Genomic DNA, 17,282 nt, shown 5'->3' with positions numbered 1-17,282 from the left:
CCACAGAGTCCTTATCTTCCTCTAATGGCGCAAGAGCCATTCACTCACCTCCGCAGTGATTCCTGCCCAGTTTTCCACAGTTCCAGTTCACAGGGTGCAGTGCCTGAAATAGTTCCTTTCCACTCACAGTCCCGCTTGATGTGTAGTTTGTTCTTGTTGGTTGTTTTTGCTTGTTTGTTTGTTTTCCTCCTTTCTGTTGGTCGGAGAGTGCTGACTTTGTGGGTGGGGAGGGTAGCCAGGTTCTGAGCTTTCCTCCCTTCTTGTCCTCTTATGACAACTTTCTTCTTCATGCAGTTTGTCAGTCACCCATTTATCTTCCGCTTCCCAGTTCTCGCAGGGACCAGCCATTTTTCCTCCCTATTAACTTTTTTTTTTTTTTTTATGGGAGGACTTACTCGCAGCATTTCCCCTCTGCCATGTTGATCTCTCTCTGATGCATTCTTTGACATTGTGCTGGCAATGCACGGATGAGATGAATGGTGAGTAGGGTGTGACTTTTCCTCATGGTGGGAAGATGAGCTCATAACTATTGCCTTAAGAAAGCTGAGGAGGAGTCCTCTGCTAGAGCAAGGAAGGAGGGGAGTGTACAAACAGACCCATTGGGAAGGAATGTGTGACCTCATGGAAAGAAGGGTCCTGACACTAGCCTGCCCCTTTCCTGCTATCAGCATCAGCATTTATTTTCTTCTGTTTTCACAACGAACTTGTGCTGAATGGTTCTCTAAAGGGCATCTTTTAATTTTAAATGCAGTGTTTCACAAACAGGCCCCATGGGTTTCCAAACCTAAAAGGAGGTCAGGCTCCTGCCATAGAAGCTTTGATCTTCATATAGCTCCTCATTTCTTCATCTTCAGTTACCTTCAGTGTAATAATGTGTGTTCAAAAAGCTATATCCAATGACACTTAAAACCCACTGAGATGTCCCATGTCTAGCTTAAAGTAGCTCTTACACTGCAGATTATATACCACACCACAAAGTCTGTCGAGGTCCATGCCTCCTGATTGTGAATAAGCATAGGATGGTCCTTCCCTTTGGATTTTGCCGTTTTGTCTTTAGGCCAAATGGTCTGAGGTGTTTAGGGAATAAAACAGGTTACGGTGGCAGTAGATAAAATAATTTCATCTCTTACTCATAGACACTGTCTCTGTAAGAAGTGGAAATAGTCTGTGCAGGCCCGAGGCTGGAGATGGCCAAGAAAATAGGTGATGGGGAGAGAGTAAGCTTTGAGGATGATATTAGGGAGGTCGACTACTTCTGCTCTTTTTAAAAGACACATGTAGAGTTATTGTCTCTATTCTTCGGAACAGATAATTTAGGTACTTCAAAACTTTGTTCAGAATGTGCATACAATGACTTCCCAGCAGAGCTAAACCTGGAATCGCCATAGTAATCACAGGGAAATGTGTCTTTTTTATTTTTTAAATAAATTTTATTTTTATATTCCCCATACAATTGCAACCCCCCCATTCTGACCCCAGTCCCTCCCCTCCCTGCCCCCCACCCCCCATAGAGTCTCTCTCATTCATAGTTTTTGGTTGATTTTGATTTTCACTTTCTTATAGTTATTCATTTTCCTGGTCCCTTATTTAAGTTTTCTAGATGCCTGCTATGAGTGAGGCCATCTGGTATTTTTCTTTTTCTTTCTGGCTTATTTCGCTGAGCATGATCCCTTCCAGCTCCATCCATGTTGCTGCAAATTGCGTGTGTTTATCTTTTTTGAATGCTGAGTAATATTCCATGGTGTATATGTACCACATCTTCTTGATCCAGTCATCTATTTTTGGGCATTTTGGCTGTTTCCAAAGCTTAGCTATTGTAAACAGTGCTACTATAAACATAGGGGTGCAGGTGCTCTTTGGAATTGATTTTTCTGTGTCCTTTGGGTAAATACCTAGGAGTGGGATTGCTGGAAAATATGGAAGCTCTATCTTTAGTAGGGTGAGGAATCTCCTCACAGCTTTCCATAGTGTTTGGACCAGTTTACACTCCCAAAAGCAGTGCCGGAGAGTTCCTTTATTTCTACATCCTAGCCAACATTTGTTGTTGCTAGTTTTTTTAATATGTGCCATCTCACTGGTGTGAGATGGTATCTTATTGTAGTTTTGATTTGCATTTCCCTGATTGCAAGTGACATTGAACATTTTTTTCATATATCTGGTTACATCCAATTTTTATAGTTTAAAATAAAGATGACAACAGTTCCTAATTTAGTAAACATATTTTAATGTAGGACTAATTAATTTTTCTAGGGATATTATAAAGAACAGCTTGGGATGAGATTTCCACATCAAGGAAACATGCATTTGTTTTCAGTTTATCAACTATGCTTAAAAGAGCATTTTTACCACTGGGTATGGGCAGTCAAGAATTCTATCATTGGCCTCTGATTTGTTAGTGGATATTCCAACAAATCTTCAAAAAATGGTTAAGAATACTGGAATAAAAACTAGGCCATGAATAGCCCCCAATACCATGACAAGAAACATAATCTTAAAACATGTCCTGAAGATGTATGTGTTAGCTGCAGATAAAACAGACACTCCTATTATTGTTGACAGTGCACTTTGTAACACTGCGTATCCTAGCAAAAACAATGCCTCAATTGCTTTTTGGTTTGCTGAGGGTTTAGAACTGGAAACAAATGCATATGAAATATGTGCACAAAAATCAAAAGAAAACCCTATACAAATCACAAGATTCATCATGGATACGGAATCAAGGTTGACATGCCAGAATCCCATGAAACCTGTTATTCCTACAATCACAGAGCCAATAGAAAAAGTGACCCACAAGGAACACAATGGGTGGGGAATTAACAATAAAGAAACAATGAACATAGCTGTGGTTGCAACAATGACACTTCGAATAGTGTTTTCTAAGATTGCAGAATATTGATCAAAATAGATAAAAGCTGGGTTATACACCATTAGGGGAATCTCACACCTTTTGGCAATACTTCGTAATTGGAATAACATGTTCTTCTTACTGCGTGAAGAAGAAACACCCGTGGTCTGAATGAAGGCCCAGGAAGAAGTAATCTCATGTGATGATGAAATATTAATATCATATGTAAAAATTGGAATATGCACTAAAAAACCAGGAATGTTGTTTATAAAACTATCTTTGTCATTTACAGCTAAGTTGTTGGCTTCCATATACTGTATATATGCTTGTAACCAAAACTGTGTTAGATTTTGAATGACATAATCACTGTTTTCAAAAGCGGTCAGACATTTCCCCAATGTTTGCCTAGTGTCTTTATCCCAGTAGTCAACTGCTTCAGTCATGATAACCATCACGATGGGACCATAATCTGAAAAATGCTCTTCATGGATGTTAAAATAGGGTGTGATATAGGAATCGTCACTTGCCAGATGTCGAAGGTCTAAACCTTCCTGCACTTGGAAACAGCCATATATACTGAATGTGATGTACAGAAGGTATAAAACCACTATCACAAACTTGGACTTAGTGTTTGTGAGAAAGCGGCCAAAATAATCTCTAAAGAACAAGTTCATTGGATGGATGCTCGATTCTTCATCAGTTCGAAGAGAACTAAATGGGAGGCAGCAGCACCTTATCAGCGAGGAAGAATTTTGGTCCGGGTTTCCCTCTGACCTTTGCAGCCTGCGCTGACAGGCCGCTTCTCTCCTACCATCTAGGGCCATAGAGGCGCCAAAACAGGTGATGTTATAAAAATAACAGAAGAGCAAGGTTGTTCCCGTGTAAATGCAAAAGTACTGCACGGACTTAAAGGAGGTCATTACCCCTGTAAAGAAGGCCAGGACATTTGTGAGAGTGGTGATGGTGATGGACACCGCCACGTGGGAGTAGACGTCAGACATTCGCTGTTGTACGCTGTCCATGATGTTGGTCTTCTGCCAGGCAGAAATCATGATAAACATGTCATCAACGCCAACACCTGTTAAGAAAAAAATCTTAATGCACATTCATATCCATTAAAGTGTAAATAGCATAATTCAAAAGGTTTTCCCCTTTTTCTCTTTTGAATGAAGCAACATTGTTTTCCATCCTTGTTGAGTTTTTGACAGTCTAGGATTTCTCCCCTCAGGTGTGGCCACCTTCGCTCTCCCAGTACCAGCGCACCCGTGGTCCTCCACCAGAGTCCTTGTGCTCTCCTCCCTGTCCCTCTTGCCACCCTCCCCATCCCCCCCGCTTCCTGGCTGTCTCAGCTCTAGGTCAGCTTTCAAGTGTTGCTTTGAAAGTTTGTCTTTGTCTGACCCTTTGTCTAGTTTCCCTATATTCCACATCTAAGTGAAATGATCCTTTGTCCCTTAAGGTCTTATTCTTTGGTCCTTCAGGTTTTATTAATCTCACAGAATCTGTGCTTAGGTAACACTCTCCTTGGTTGTCTCTGAGTCCACAACAGAGCACACTCCTCCCTCTGTAATAAACGTGTGCTTTGCACGGATTGCTATTATTTCTACACAGCACAGTATACTCCACCTCTCCAATTATGGTGTCTCGGTGTTGAGATCAGGAAACCTGGTGGATGTGTGTTAATTCAAGCAGGATTAGCAATCTGTTTCTGATTCCACTAGATTACTTGAGAGACCATTTTCTCTCATAAGCCATTTCACAGAAATGCATAAACACTTTCAGCCAACATTCTGTTACTGAACCTTTCTGACCACCAACAGCATCAGTCTATCTTTGCGGTATGACTTGAGAGGCACGGAGTCATTTACAGGCACACTCACGCTAGTTTTCCTGATAGTCTGTTTTTGATATCCAGATAATGTCATTCGAACTTCCCAAGCTGAATCTAGTAAGATGGCCTCACCTTCTCCAGATATCCCACAACTAGATTGCAATAGAGCAAGGCCCAAAACCCCTGAAGGAAAAACAGTCCTCCACAGCATATCTGAGGAGCGGCAGTCCCAAGGGAGGGAAAACATGAAGCAAACTCTGTGTAGTGAGATTGGGGCAGCACAACTCATGGCAGGTGGGCACATGCTATGCAACAACCCCTACAGTTGGGCCTCCCTGGTGGTGCAAGGGGATGAGACGCAGCCTGTGAAGCAATCCGCAGACTCTGCAGCACGAGTTCGATGCCCTGGCTGGCCAGGGAGCAACCCACATGGCAAGCAGACTTCTCCTGACTCGCTCGCTGCTCCCCTCAGCAGTGTATTTCAGTCAGTGTGCCTGTGTATTTCAGTCAGTGAGAATCCTCTTACGCCCCCTCTCCTCGGGCCTCTACCCCAGCTCTTGTATGCATAAATAAATAAATGTTAAAAAAAGGAAACCCCTACAGTTGTGGGTTTGACACACAGCAATACCAGGGACTCCTGACACCTGGCAATGCACTGAATAAGGGAGTCAGCAAGTTGACAGCCAGGAACTGGAAAGCTTTGGGGTGGTAGTTCAGCATGAGCATTACTGGCTTGAGTGGAGGCCCACAGTATAGAACAGCTGGATCCTGACCTCTCAACAGGGAGAGCTGAGTCAGGTCACCTGCGTCTCCCCATAGGAAAGGCTACTACTCGAGACTGGGATATTCAGAGAAATCGCCACCCCAACATGTGGCTAAAGCCAAAACAACAAAGGAATCCTGGTAAACTAGAGCTCAGTGCCTGCTAATGACAGGCACTCACACCCCAGGATAAGGCTTTGAGTGTCAAAAGAGAAGAGAACTCCCTGCCTGTGAGCCCATGTCAGCTGCAATCTGTGCCCAGTGCTCAAGCTCAAGCTCAAGCGCTCAAGAACAGCTTAGCGTGAGCATGAAGCCATGAAGGACATTAAGGCTGAGAAATGGGCAAAGAAGTGGGGAGCACTTCCCAGCGCCACCTCTGGTATCCACAGCACAGTAGGAAGCTTGAATTCCTGGCATTCATTGGGGTGATTCTTTGGTGCCCCACTGCCCTGGCACTCACTGTACCTTCTGCCCCATCATAAGGACCAGTTCTCTCATTACTTCAACAGGGGAAAAGACAATGATTTGAAAGTCTATCCCTACTACAACCCATCAAAATTAAAAACGAGGGGACAGACGAACAGATCACAAATGTTGGAGGGAAAAACGGAAGATGGGAGCCCCATTCCAGCAAAACTGCAGCACATGACTGACATAGATTTAGGGCAAAAGTTCTAACAAAGCCATGGAACTCCAATAACAGAGAACATGAGCCAGCACGAGAATACAAACAAAGCAATATGAGGTGGCTACAGTTAGAAATCACAGAAGTCTGAAACACTATAACTGAATGAAAAACATTCATTGAGGGCCTCAGTAGCAGACAAACAGAAGCAATGGAAAGAATCGATGAGCTCGAGAAACACCATGTTGGCAAACACACAATAGATCAATGCAGGAAAAAAGGAATTTGAAAAAGGATATCATGTTTTCCTTTCAGGAAAACAAAGAGAAATCACATCCATCTCATATGGGTCCTAGAAGTAACAAAAATAAAGGCATAGAAAGTTCACTTAAAAAACAATATCAAAGGGACAAAATGGCAGCAGAGTAAAGATGCTGGGCTCACCCTCTCCATGTGTTCAAACTAGATTGCAACAGAACAAGGCCAATGACTCCTGAAGGAAAAACAGACAATTACAGCACAAGTAAAGTGCCCATCCAGAGGAGGGAGACCCCAGCAAGCAGTGGAACAGGCCAAGCAGGTAGCCTGCCTAGGCAGTGAGGTGAGCCCCAGTGGCCTGGCAGAACTGGCAATGTGATTACACAGAAACATTTGGCAGACCTCAGCAAGCCTCCAGACCGGGTCCTGAAGCAGACCCACCCCCAGGCCCCCAGACATTGGTGCAGATATGTGAGCTCAGCAGTGGCTCATGGAAGCAGCCCCATTGACAGCAGGCCTTGGCAGTTCTCAGTGAGCCAGGGCAGGACTGGAAGCAGACCAGCCACAGCAGGCATTGGTGCAGACATCAGTGATCTCTAATGGGGGGGGGGAGGCAGTCCTGGAAGTAGCCCTTGGCAGACCTCAGGGCCTGGAAGCAAATCCACCAAGGTAGGTCCCCTGCTGAAGTTAACCTATGTCAAGATGCACAGTAAGGAAACTAGAAAGAGTTCAAGGCAAAGACAGAACGAAGAAGGCAGTCAGGCAGAAAAAAAGCAGATAACCTGTAAAAGTACCCTCTTCAGGCTTACGTCTGAATTCTCTGAGGAAATTCAACAAGTGAGGAGAGAATGGAATAATGTATGCGAAACACTCAAAGATCAAAACTGCCAGCCAAGAATATATATCCTGCAAGACTCTCATTCAGATGTGAGGGAGAAAATAAGGACTTCCCAGACAAATGAAAGCAGGAGTTTGCTATCACTAGACTTCCTCCTCAAGAAATATTGAAAAGAGAACTCCTATCTGAATTTCACATGAGAAAAGTCACAAGAAACTAAACTATAGAAGAGAAAACTAAAGACAAAATTACAGTAGCTAATACCTTTATATCAATAATCACTTTAAGTTTGAATGGAATGAACTTGCCAAGCAAAAGGCACAGAAAGGATGGTTGGATCTGAAAACAAATCCAACTTCTTGTTGTCTCCAGGAGACCTATGTGAGTTCAGAAGATAAACAGATTCAAAGCAAATGGCTGGGAAAAAATCCTACAAGTGAATGGGACCCTCAAAAAGGCAGAGACAGACATATTTCATCAGACAAAGAAAAACCCTTGCAGGTAAAAAGGGGAACAAGAGGCAGAATGGTCATTGCATAGTGGTTAATGGAGCAACACATCAGGAAAGGATTGATATACCATCAGTATACATGCAGCAAACAAAGGTGCACCCAAATATATAAGACAACTATGTGACAAACCTAAAAACAGACATTGACCACAACACAATGATGGTAGAAGTCTTTGGTAGAAGACACCCCACTTACTTCAAAGACAGATCAACCAGAGGGAATATAGACAAGGAAACAATAGCCTTAAGTGAGCAATAGACCGCTTGAGCCCACCAGACATTTATGGAGAACGACACTCCCCAAAAGCTGAGCACACATTCTTCTGAAGGTCACATGGAACATTTTCCAGAGTGGATCACATGTTGGATCATAAAACAAGTGTGAATAAATTCATGAAGTTTGAAATCATTGTCAGGCACCTTTTCTGATCACAATGGTATCAAATAGAAATCAAGCACAAATGGAAGGTGGGAAAAACCCTGAGTAGGTGGTGACTATAAAGCACCACACTCATGACTATTGGGTTAATGAGGAAATCAAAGAAGAAATTAAAAAAAAAAAACCTGGAGACAATGGAAAATGAAGACACAACCTATCAGAACCTCTGGCCAGGAGCAAGAACAGTTCCAATAGTGAAGTACAAGGCAACACAGGCCCACATCAAGAAATAAGAAAGAACTCAAATAAATATGCTAACATTACCTGAAAGAATTAGCAAAAAAGCTAGTTGAAGGAAGGAAATAATAAAAATCACAGTGGAAATAAATGACATAGGATTTAAAATGACAGTTTAAAAAAGTCATTGAGGACCTCCCTGGTGGTGCAAGGGTAAGACACAACCTATGAAGTTATCTGCAGCCACTGGGCCACGGGTTCGATCCTTGACCAGGGAGCTGCGCACATTTTGCAGCAGATATCTCCTGACTTGCCCGCTGTTCCCCTCAGCAGTGTATTTCAGTCAGTTTGCCTGTTCTGTTCCCCGCTCTGTCTCTGGTGAATCCTCTCATCCCCCATACCTCTGGCCTGTACTCCCCACCTTGTATGCATAAATAAATAATGTTAAAAAAGTCTTTTAATTTAAAAAATCAATGAAATGAGTAGCTGGAACTTAGGGAAAAAATAAGATAGAAAACTTCTAGCTAGACTCAGTAAGAAAAAAACTCTTAGTACAAGGGGGTAGAAGGAACATATCGCCACAGATTAAAGGCATCTATACCACACCCACAGGTAATATAATCAGGGAGAGAATAGGATAAGATTTCAGATACACAACAATGATGTGCACTATCACCACCCATGTTCAACGTAGTATTGGAGGTACTAGAGCTATTAGGCAAGAGAGGGATATAAAAGGAACCCAAATTGGAAACAAAGAAGTCAAACTATCACTATTTATAGATGACATGATAATACATATAGTAAAACCTAAACACTACATTTTACAAAATATTCGATCAGGGAAGTGAGAGACTGCAAAATCAACATGCAAAATTCTGTTTATTCCTATATGCAAATAATGAACGAGAAGAGAAAGCCCTCAGGAAAACAATCTCATTTACAATAACATCGAAAAGTATTAAATACCTAGAAATAAACCTAACAAAAGAGGTGAATGATCTAAGAAGAGGTGGCACATATACACAATGGAATATTACTCAGCAATCAAAAAAGATAAACTCATGCCATTTGCAGCAACATGGATGGACCTAGAAGGAATTAGCTCAGTGAAAGGAGCCAGAAGGAAAAAGAAAAATATTGGATGGTTTCACTTAAAGCAGGAATATAGGGGAACCCAATAAGACATCAGTGTAAAAAAATAATAACAGCACAAAACACAACACAATAAAGACAATATTATAAATCAGAGACATCCTGCAGGGGAGGAGGAAGGAGAGGGATCAGAGGGAGGGAGGAGCACTGGGGACTGAGGTGATGGTGCACGAGTGCATTGGGGAAGGAAACTCAATGGGGACTGCACATGAGGGACTGGGGGAAGCAAATATTGTTCAAAAATGAGCAATGATGTAAAAATTGAAAAATAAGAAATAAAAGTAAAAAAAAATTAAGAGGTGAATGATCGATTCAATGAAAATGATAAGGTATTGCTAAATGTAATATAATAAGATGCAAGAAAATAGAAAGATATTCCCCGCTCATGGATTGGAAGAATTAATATTGTTAACATGTACACCTTCTCCAAAGTAAGACAGATAGAGATGAAATGGAATTCCTATCAAAGTTCTAATGGAATTTTTCAAAGAAATAGAGCAAATTTAATTGAAATTTATATAGAGCCAGAAAAGACCCCAAATAGTCAAAGCAATATTGACCAAAAAATGTATTGGAATTAAAACAGACACACAGACCAATGGTATAGAAATGACAGCCCAGAAATAAACCCATACTTTTATGGACAGTTAATGTACAAAACAGGAGTCAAGAGTACACAATGGAAAAACAAAGTTCTCTTCAACAAACGGTACTGCAAAACTGGGTAGCCACAAGTAGAAAAAAGAACTAGACCACTCTCTCCTACCATACACAAAAAATAACTCAAAGTGGATTAAAGGTTTGGATGTAAGATCTGCAGTCATATAATACATAAAAGGAACCAGGCAAAATACGCCATAATATTGGCTTCATGGTTTCTTTGGGGATTTGACTCCAACTTCAAGAAGACAAAAGCAAAAATAAACAAATGATACTGCACAAGCTAAAAGGCTTCTTCCCAGCGAAAGGATGTCTCATCAAAATGAAATGACACCCTACTGAATGGGAGAATACATTTGACACCCTACTGAATGGGAGAATACATTTGCACATCACACACCTGCCAAGTAGCTAATATCTAAGATCTACAAAGGACTCAGACAACTCAACCAAATGAAAACAAGCCAATCAAAAATGCACAGGAGAGCTAAATAGTCACTTCTCCAAGACGACACACAGATGGCCAGCAGGCACATGAAGGAAATGTTCAACATCACATATCATCATGGAAAGGCAAATCAAAAGCAGAGGGATGTACCACCTCACTCCAGTAAGAATGGGCTACATGTGTATCTAACAGAAACCACAGAGGTTGGTTAGGATAAGGAGAAAAAAGAACCCTAGTACTTTCTTGGTGGGAATATAAAGGTTTCCTAGGTTTGAATTCACAAATCTCCTGTGGATATGGTAGATTGCTTTTAATTATTTTTTCAATTCTCAATCACACTGAAATGAACATACTTACTCTACTTTTTGGAGCATTTTTTCAATTATTAGGACAAATTCCTAGAAGTAGAATGGAGAGGTGAAAGACATGCACCTTGAATCCCCTTGGAATCCTTTTGATTTGATACAAAAATTGGACTAAGTATGAGCCCATTCATAATCTCCTAGCAGCAGATGACAGTGTTCATTAGATACAACCACCCCAAAAGCTTCAGTCTCACAATATTTATTATTCTAATAAGAAAACAAGGCATCTAAGTTTTGGTTTAATTTGCATCCCTTGATTGAGAGGTCATATATTTTTCCCCCTTACATTTTCAGTGTGTTGTATTTTCCCTTTTCAGCATTGTGTGTGTGTGTGTGAGAGAGAGAGAGAGAGAGAGAGAGAGAGAGAGAGAGAGAGAGAGAGAGAGAGAGAGAGAGAGAGAGAGAGAGAGAGAGAGAGAGAGAGAGAGAGAGAGAGAGAGAGAGAACTGCCTGCTCATGTCATTCTCTTTACTTTTCCATTTGGGGTCCTTAATTTTTCCAGTTCTGAAAACACAATTTAATGTTTATCTTAATTTCTGACACCTTATTTTGGATCTGTAGTCATCTAAGCACAGTTCTTTTACTAAATCTATCATAAACTCTTTCTGTTATCTACTTTCTCCCAAACACACACATAGTGTAGCCGCACATTTGCTTTACTCACCTAGTATTAGAAATGGTGCATTGGCAACTATTGTCACAAATGGCACCCCCACGTACAACATGAGGCCAAAGCCACTCACCACTGCCAAGGCAACAGAAATCACTCCAACGACTGCAATAAACATTTTGTTTCGTATACAGCTAAACCTGTAAATAGGGAGGGAAAAATGATGAATTTTCAGCAGCAGCTTCCATACTCAAATTCCATCAATTCATGACATTCTTGATTTGGACCTGTTCTGAAATCTCTTCTGCGACCATTCTACACCTGTCTCCTGGAGACCTTTAATTCCCATGCACTATCCCAGACCCACCACACCAATTCAAAGAGGGAAAATAAAAGTTGGCATTTTGTGCTTTAACTTAACTATCTTCTAATGCAGCTGGCCAAGCACTAATTCCCTAATGGTGTTTCAGAACCACATGCATGTACTGGAGCACAGCAGATGGTTAATTCCACTCTAGTGTTCAAGGAGTTGTGTGTGAATAGAACACAACACTAAAGGGCAGGCAGCTGTAGTTGAGAAAGTACCCACATCCAATTATCTTTGCACTCATTTCCTGATTCCAACTAGCTATTAACACCAACCTAAAGAGTTCCTTACAACAGAGATAGTATGTGGTTAATAAAATGCATTAAAGCATCCTGCTAAAACAGTTTCAAGATTCTCCTTTATTGATGAAGTGGGTTCTAGAAAAGTTGCTATTAATTGCAAAAAAAAAAATGTTTTGAAATGTACTGTTTTGGGATCAACAAATGACTTTTCTGTTTCTCTGTTGGACCACCAGAAATAGGAATATAGAGAGAGCATTTGAAAGCATGTATGCAGTACTTTGCCTCCACAATAACTTTATTACATTTTAAAATATTGACAAACATCTGTGGTTTTATATTTTAATTTTATGTGAATAGTTTTAAAACAAATGATTGATAAAAGTTTCTCTGGACTTCTATAGGAAAAAGAAACTAAGTTTGAAGACTAGGAGAGACAACTAAGGAAATGGAGCTACTGATTCCAAAACAGAATGTGACAAAAAGACTTTTTCAGACCATATTCACATAGCAAAACTTTCTTTTTAATAAAAGTTTTCTGCACCATTGATGTGTTTCACTTTTTCTCAAACTGCTGGTGCCTTGAGTTAAATTTACTGTCCCAAATACACACACACAAACACACACACACGCGAATTTCAGAGAAAAAGTAAATTGCTTGGTTACAATAAATTTGAATGTAATTAATATTTTCCTTTTGCAATACTTCTTGAAAACAATACTTATAGGGGCCTCCCCGGTGGCGCAGCAGTTGAGCGCTGGGTTGCGAAGCTGCCCGAAGCCTCCGCAGCGCCAGTTCGATCCCCGGCTGCTCCGGCCACCAGAGGGGGTCCCACATGGCGCGCAGACCTCTCCTGCCGCCCGCTGCTCCCCTCAGCAGTGTACTTCGGTCCTTCTGCCTGCTCTGCTCCCCGCTCTGGCTCTGGTGAATCCTCTCACCATCCCTGCACCTCTGGCCTGTACCCCAGCTTGCATACATAAATAAATCTTAAAAGAAAACAATACTTATAAATATTTAAGATACAAACAATACAAACATAACAAAGATAAACTTCAAATGCAAAAAGATTAGTCAGAGCTACACAGGACATGTTTAGTCTCAAACCCTTTTACAAGTTTCTGCATTTTTATGTAAAATTTTTAAACACTGATGTAGGAAGGTAAATTGTTGGCTACAGTGACTTTACTTTGACTAGTTGTGCTGATGTTCTCTAAGCAACTGTTAATAATTGTAAGTGAAGGAAAGATATGAAAATGGACACTGTAGGAGACTGATGAATGCACTTGCAGATATTCTAGAACTCTACAAGAAACTTGATAGAAGCAGTTTATCAAAATGATTGGAGAATGATCAACTTTAGATTTCCTATGACCAGGGATCAACAGATCTTCACTCAGTAGGTTTACAATGACGCTGCAGAATCATTGTGTCTAAAATTTTCCTCACACGATTCCAATGGTCAGTCAAATTGAGGCATCCCTGACAGCAAAATGGCCAATTTTCTGAACATTCTAATAACTTGACAGCATCGGACTGAATTGAAAATGATTACACTTAGAAAACTGTATGTTCGGGGAGGAGGACACATCTTTCTAAAAGATAACGATGTCTATTAAACACAAGAACAATTAAAGTATATTTGAGAGGAGAAAGATTTTCCAGATTTTATCAGAAATTGATCTAATAGTTGGCAAAATAAGACTTGTCATTTCTAAAATGCCAAATATGAAATAGACTACAAAATCAATATACCACTACTTGCCATAGAATGGTGTTCAATTTGGCAATACTCTCTTGGGAAGGTCTTACTGTTGTCCAAATGATTTCATTCCAAGCCAAAAAATATGCAATGCTCAAATGTGTTGAATCCCTGAGCTAAACAAACATAAGATAGTCGTATTGATAACAGAGAGAGGGAGGGAGAATTGTCAAAAGAATCTACAAAGGCACCAGCAGGAAAATCAGTTACATATATTCAAGTCCAAGGAAGGCAAGTATTACGACTATACTCAGCACCTGTGCCGACAGAAATTTCCTGGTCCTTTTCCTCTTTGTGTGTGCTCCAACCCAGGAAGTAGTTTTGCAATATGGAAAGGAGGAAGGCATACTAGACAAATACTATGAGAAACACCGTCCTAAATATGCTCAGAATGCTTAAGGAGAACACTGACAAGGAAAGCAATATATGAATGAAATAATAATATACATCGAAAAATTTAAAAGGAACCAAACAGAAATTCTGGAGCTGAAAAGCTAAAAAAACAACCAACAAACATATACAACACAAACAAGTGAAACATGGAGATGCTGACCAGATTTAGCATTGTGCTGGAATTGCTCGCCAGAGCCATTTGTCAAGGAATAGAATAAAAAGAATTCAAGCTGGAAAGTAAGAAATATAAGTATCCTGTTTCAGAGATTACATAATCACAGATATGAAAATTCCAAAGCATCCACAAGAAAACTACTAGTTACAAAAAATTCAACAAAGCTACAAGATACAAGAACAACTTATAAACATCAGCTCTGTTTCTATTTACATGCAAAGAGCAATTGCAAAGGAAATTAAGAAAGTGATTCTATTCAAATAGTATCTAAAAGAAGAAAATACTTAAGAATACATTTGACCAAGAAGGTAACAGATGTGTATACTGAAAATTAAAAAACACTGGTGAAAGAAACTAAAGAAAACCTAATTTAATAGAAAGACATCCTTAGTTGATGTGAAGGATTAATACTGTGAAAATGTCAATCACCCAGCAATCTACTGATTCAACTCAATTTCTATTGAAATTGCAATTTCCTTTTATCTTTTTCAGAAATGGAAGAGCCAACCCTCAAATTCACTTGAAATTGCAAGGAGCCCAGGATATCCAAAACAATCTTGAAAAAGAAGAAAAAATTGCAGGACTGAGATTTCCAGATTTCAAAACTTACAACAAGTTACTGTAATTAAAACAATGGGGACCTCCCGGTGGCACAGAGGTTGATCACTGGCTTGCGAAGCTGCCCGCAGCTTATGCAGAGCCAGTTCGATCCCTGCCGCTGGTGAGGGTCGCACATGGTGCGCAGAACTCTCGTGCCACCTGCTGCTCCCCTCAGCAGTGTATTTTGTCAGTCTGCCTGTTCCGTTCCCCTATCTGGCTCTGTTGAATTCTCTCACCCTCCTGCGCTTCTGACTGTACCCAGTGCTGGTATAAATAAAATAAATAAATCTTAAAAAAAAAAAAAAATGTGTGACTAGCATACAAATAAACATACAGACTAACAGTATAGAATTGGGAGTCCAGAAATAATCCATAAATATAGCCAGTTGATTGACAAGTGTAGTAAGTCTAACAAACTGGAAAAGTCTCTTCAATAAATGGTTCTTGGAAAACTAGATCGTCACATACACAAGGATGATGCTGGGACCTTAACTAAATACCATAAAACAGAACTGAATTAGACATTGATCATTGATTTAAAAAACAGTTAAAACCATAAAAACTTGTAGAGGGAAACACAGATTCAGTGTGCATGACCTTGGACTTGTCAATGTACACTTAGATATAATACCAAAAATACAAGAACCAAAAAAATTAGATATGTGGATATCATAAAAAATAAAAAAAAATGTTAATTGTTACAGGCCATTGTCAACAAAGTGAAGAGACAGACTATAAAGAGTAAGAAAATATCAGCAAGTCATATAGCTGAGAAGTGGCTTAATAACTGAAATATTGAAAGTGATAAGGAAAAACTTGAATCAACAACAAAAGGTCAAACAACCCAATTATAAGAAGGGCAAAGGACTTGGGTAGACATTTCTCCAAAGAGGATATACAAGAGGCCAATAAACAATTGAAAAGACTATGACATGATCAGATATTTACAGAAATGCGAATCATCACCACAATGAGATACCACTTGACACCAACTAAGACAGGTAAAATCGATAAAAGGGAAAAGAATGAGTGTTGGTTTATAGGGAGAGTGTGTAAAAACTGGAGCCCCTATCACTGCTGGTGTGATCGAAAAGGGTGTAGACTCTGGAAAACAGTGTGATGGTTCTTCAAATAGCTGACTCTTAACATGAGCACACCATGTTCCTTGCAGTGTTACGATTGTCATGAGAAGGAAATATTCCAAGTGCCCACAAAAGACCGTGGGTAACCAAATGTGGAGCACACATACAATGGAGCACAGAGCCATCGAGTGGAATGAAGATGTCACATGTGCACAAGGAAAGCCCTGGAAGCATTATGATTAGTGAAATAAGTCAGTCACAAAAAATGTATGATTCCATTGACATGAAAATCTAAGAAAGGCAAATTCATAGAAAGAATAGAGTCAAGGTTAATCAGGACTGGATGAGAGAAGGGCAGCAGGAGCCACTGCTCACTGGTCACAGAGTTCCTCCTTTGGGTTATGAAAGATATTTGGAAACAGTCACGACAGTACGCAGCCGTGGGGATGTGATTGATGCCAGTGAACTGTACACTTAAAATGGTTAGAATGGCACGTGTTACGTTAAAATCTTACAACAAATATTTTTAAGTTTTAAAACTAATGAAAGTTTTTTTACCTGTAGCATGATACGATTGCAAATAACATGATCAGAAGGTATGCCGTGTAAAACAAAGGGACCACTGACCTAGCAGTCGCCTCAAATTCCAGTTTCCTAGAGAGTGATGTGAAGTAGACCACCTGTCGTAAAAATACATTCAGCTAAATAACTTTTAATTCCAAATATTTGTGTATGAGTGACAAGATCTATCAAAATATTATAGCTTATTGATTAAAACATGTTACAGTTTGGTAAAAGATTAAAATACTGTGAATTATGATTTAGAATAAAGGTAATAAAAAATGTTCCCACCAATGCATGGCATGCTTTCTAAGACTTCTTTCAAAAATCCAATATTTAATATTCCTGAGTATACAAATTATCAATTTTCTCTAATACTGTGTAATCACTGATAACTGTCAAAATTTTGGCTTTTTGTAAATGACGAGTAGGTTGCTGTCTTTTGCTATTTAATAAAAAAGTATAATTTCAGGGCCTCCCTGGTGGCGCAGCGGTTGAGCGCTGGTTGGCGAAAGCTGCCCGCAGCCTCTGCAGGGCCGGTTCGATCCCGGCTGCTCCCCGCCACCGGAGGAGGGTCCCACATG

General features: G+C 40.1%; 1 protein-coding gene across 1 annotated transcript in view; it reads right to left on the bottom strand.

The window, feature by feature from the left end:
* Positions 1-2,328: 2,328 nt before the first annotated feature.
* LOC119245159 (patched domain-containing protein 3-like) overlaps positions 2,329-17,282 on the bottom strand; it is a 19,976-nt gene continuing 5,022 nt past the window's right edge. The window contains 3 exon segments of the mRNA XM_054695461.1: positions 2,329-3,923; positions 11,576-11,721; positions 16,696-16,817. Of these exon segments, the coding sequence (XP_054551436.1) occupies positions 2,329-3,923; positions 11,576-11,721; positions 16,696-16,817 (1,863 nt within the window).

Source organism: Talpa occidentalis, unplaced genomic scaffold (assembly GCF_014898055.3).
Source record: "Talpa occidentalis isolate TD23 unplaced genomic scaffold, MPIMG_talOcc4v2.1 talOcc4.14, whole genome shotgun sequence".
Classification (NCBI taxonomy): Eukaryota; Metazoa; Chordata; class Mammalia; order Eulipotyphla; family Talpidae; genus Talpa; species Talpa occidentalis.
This window is presented reverse-complemented; position numbering and strand designations above follow the sequence as displayed.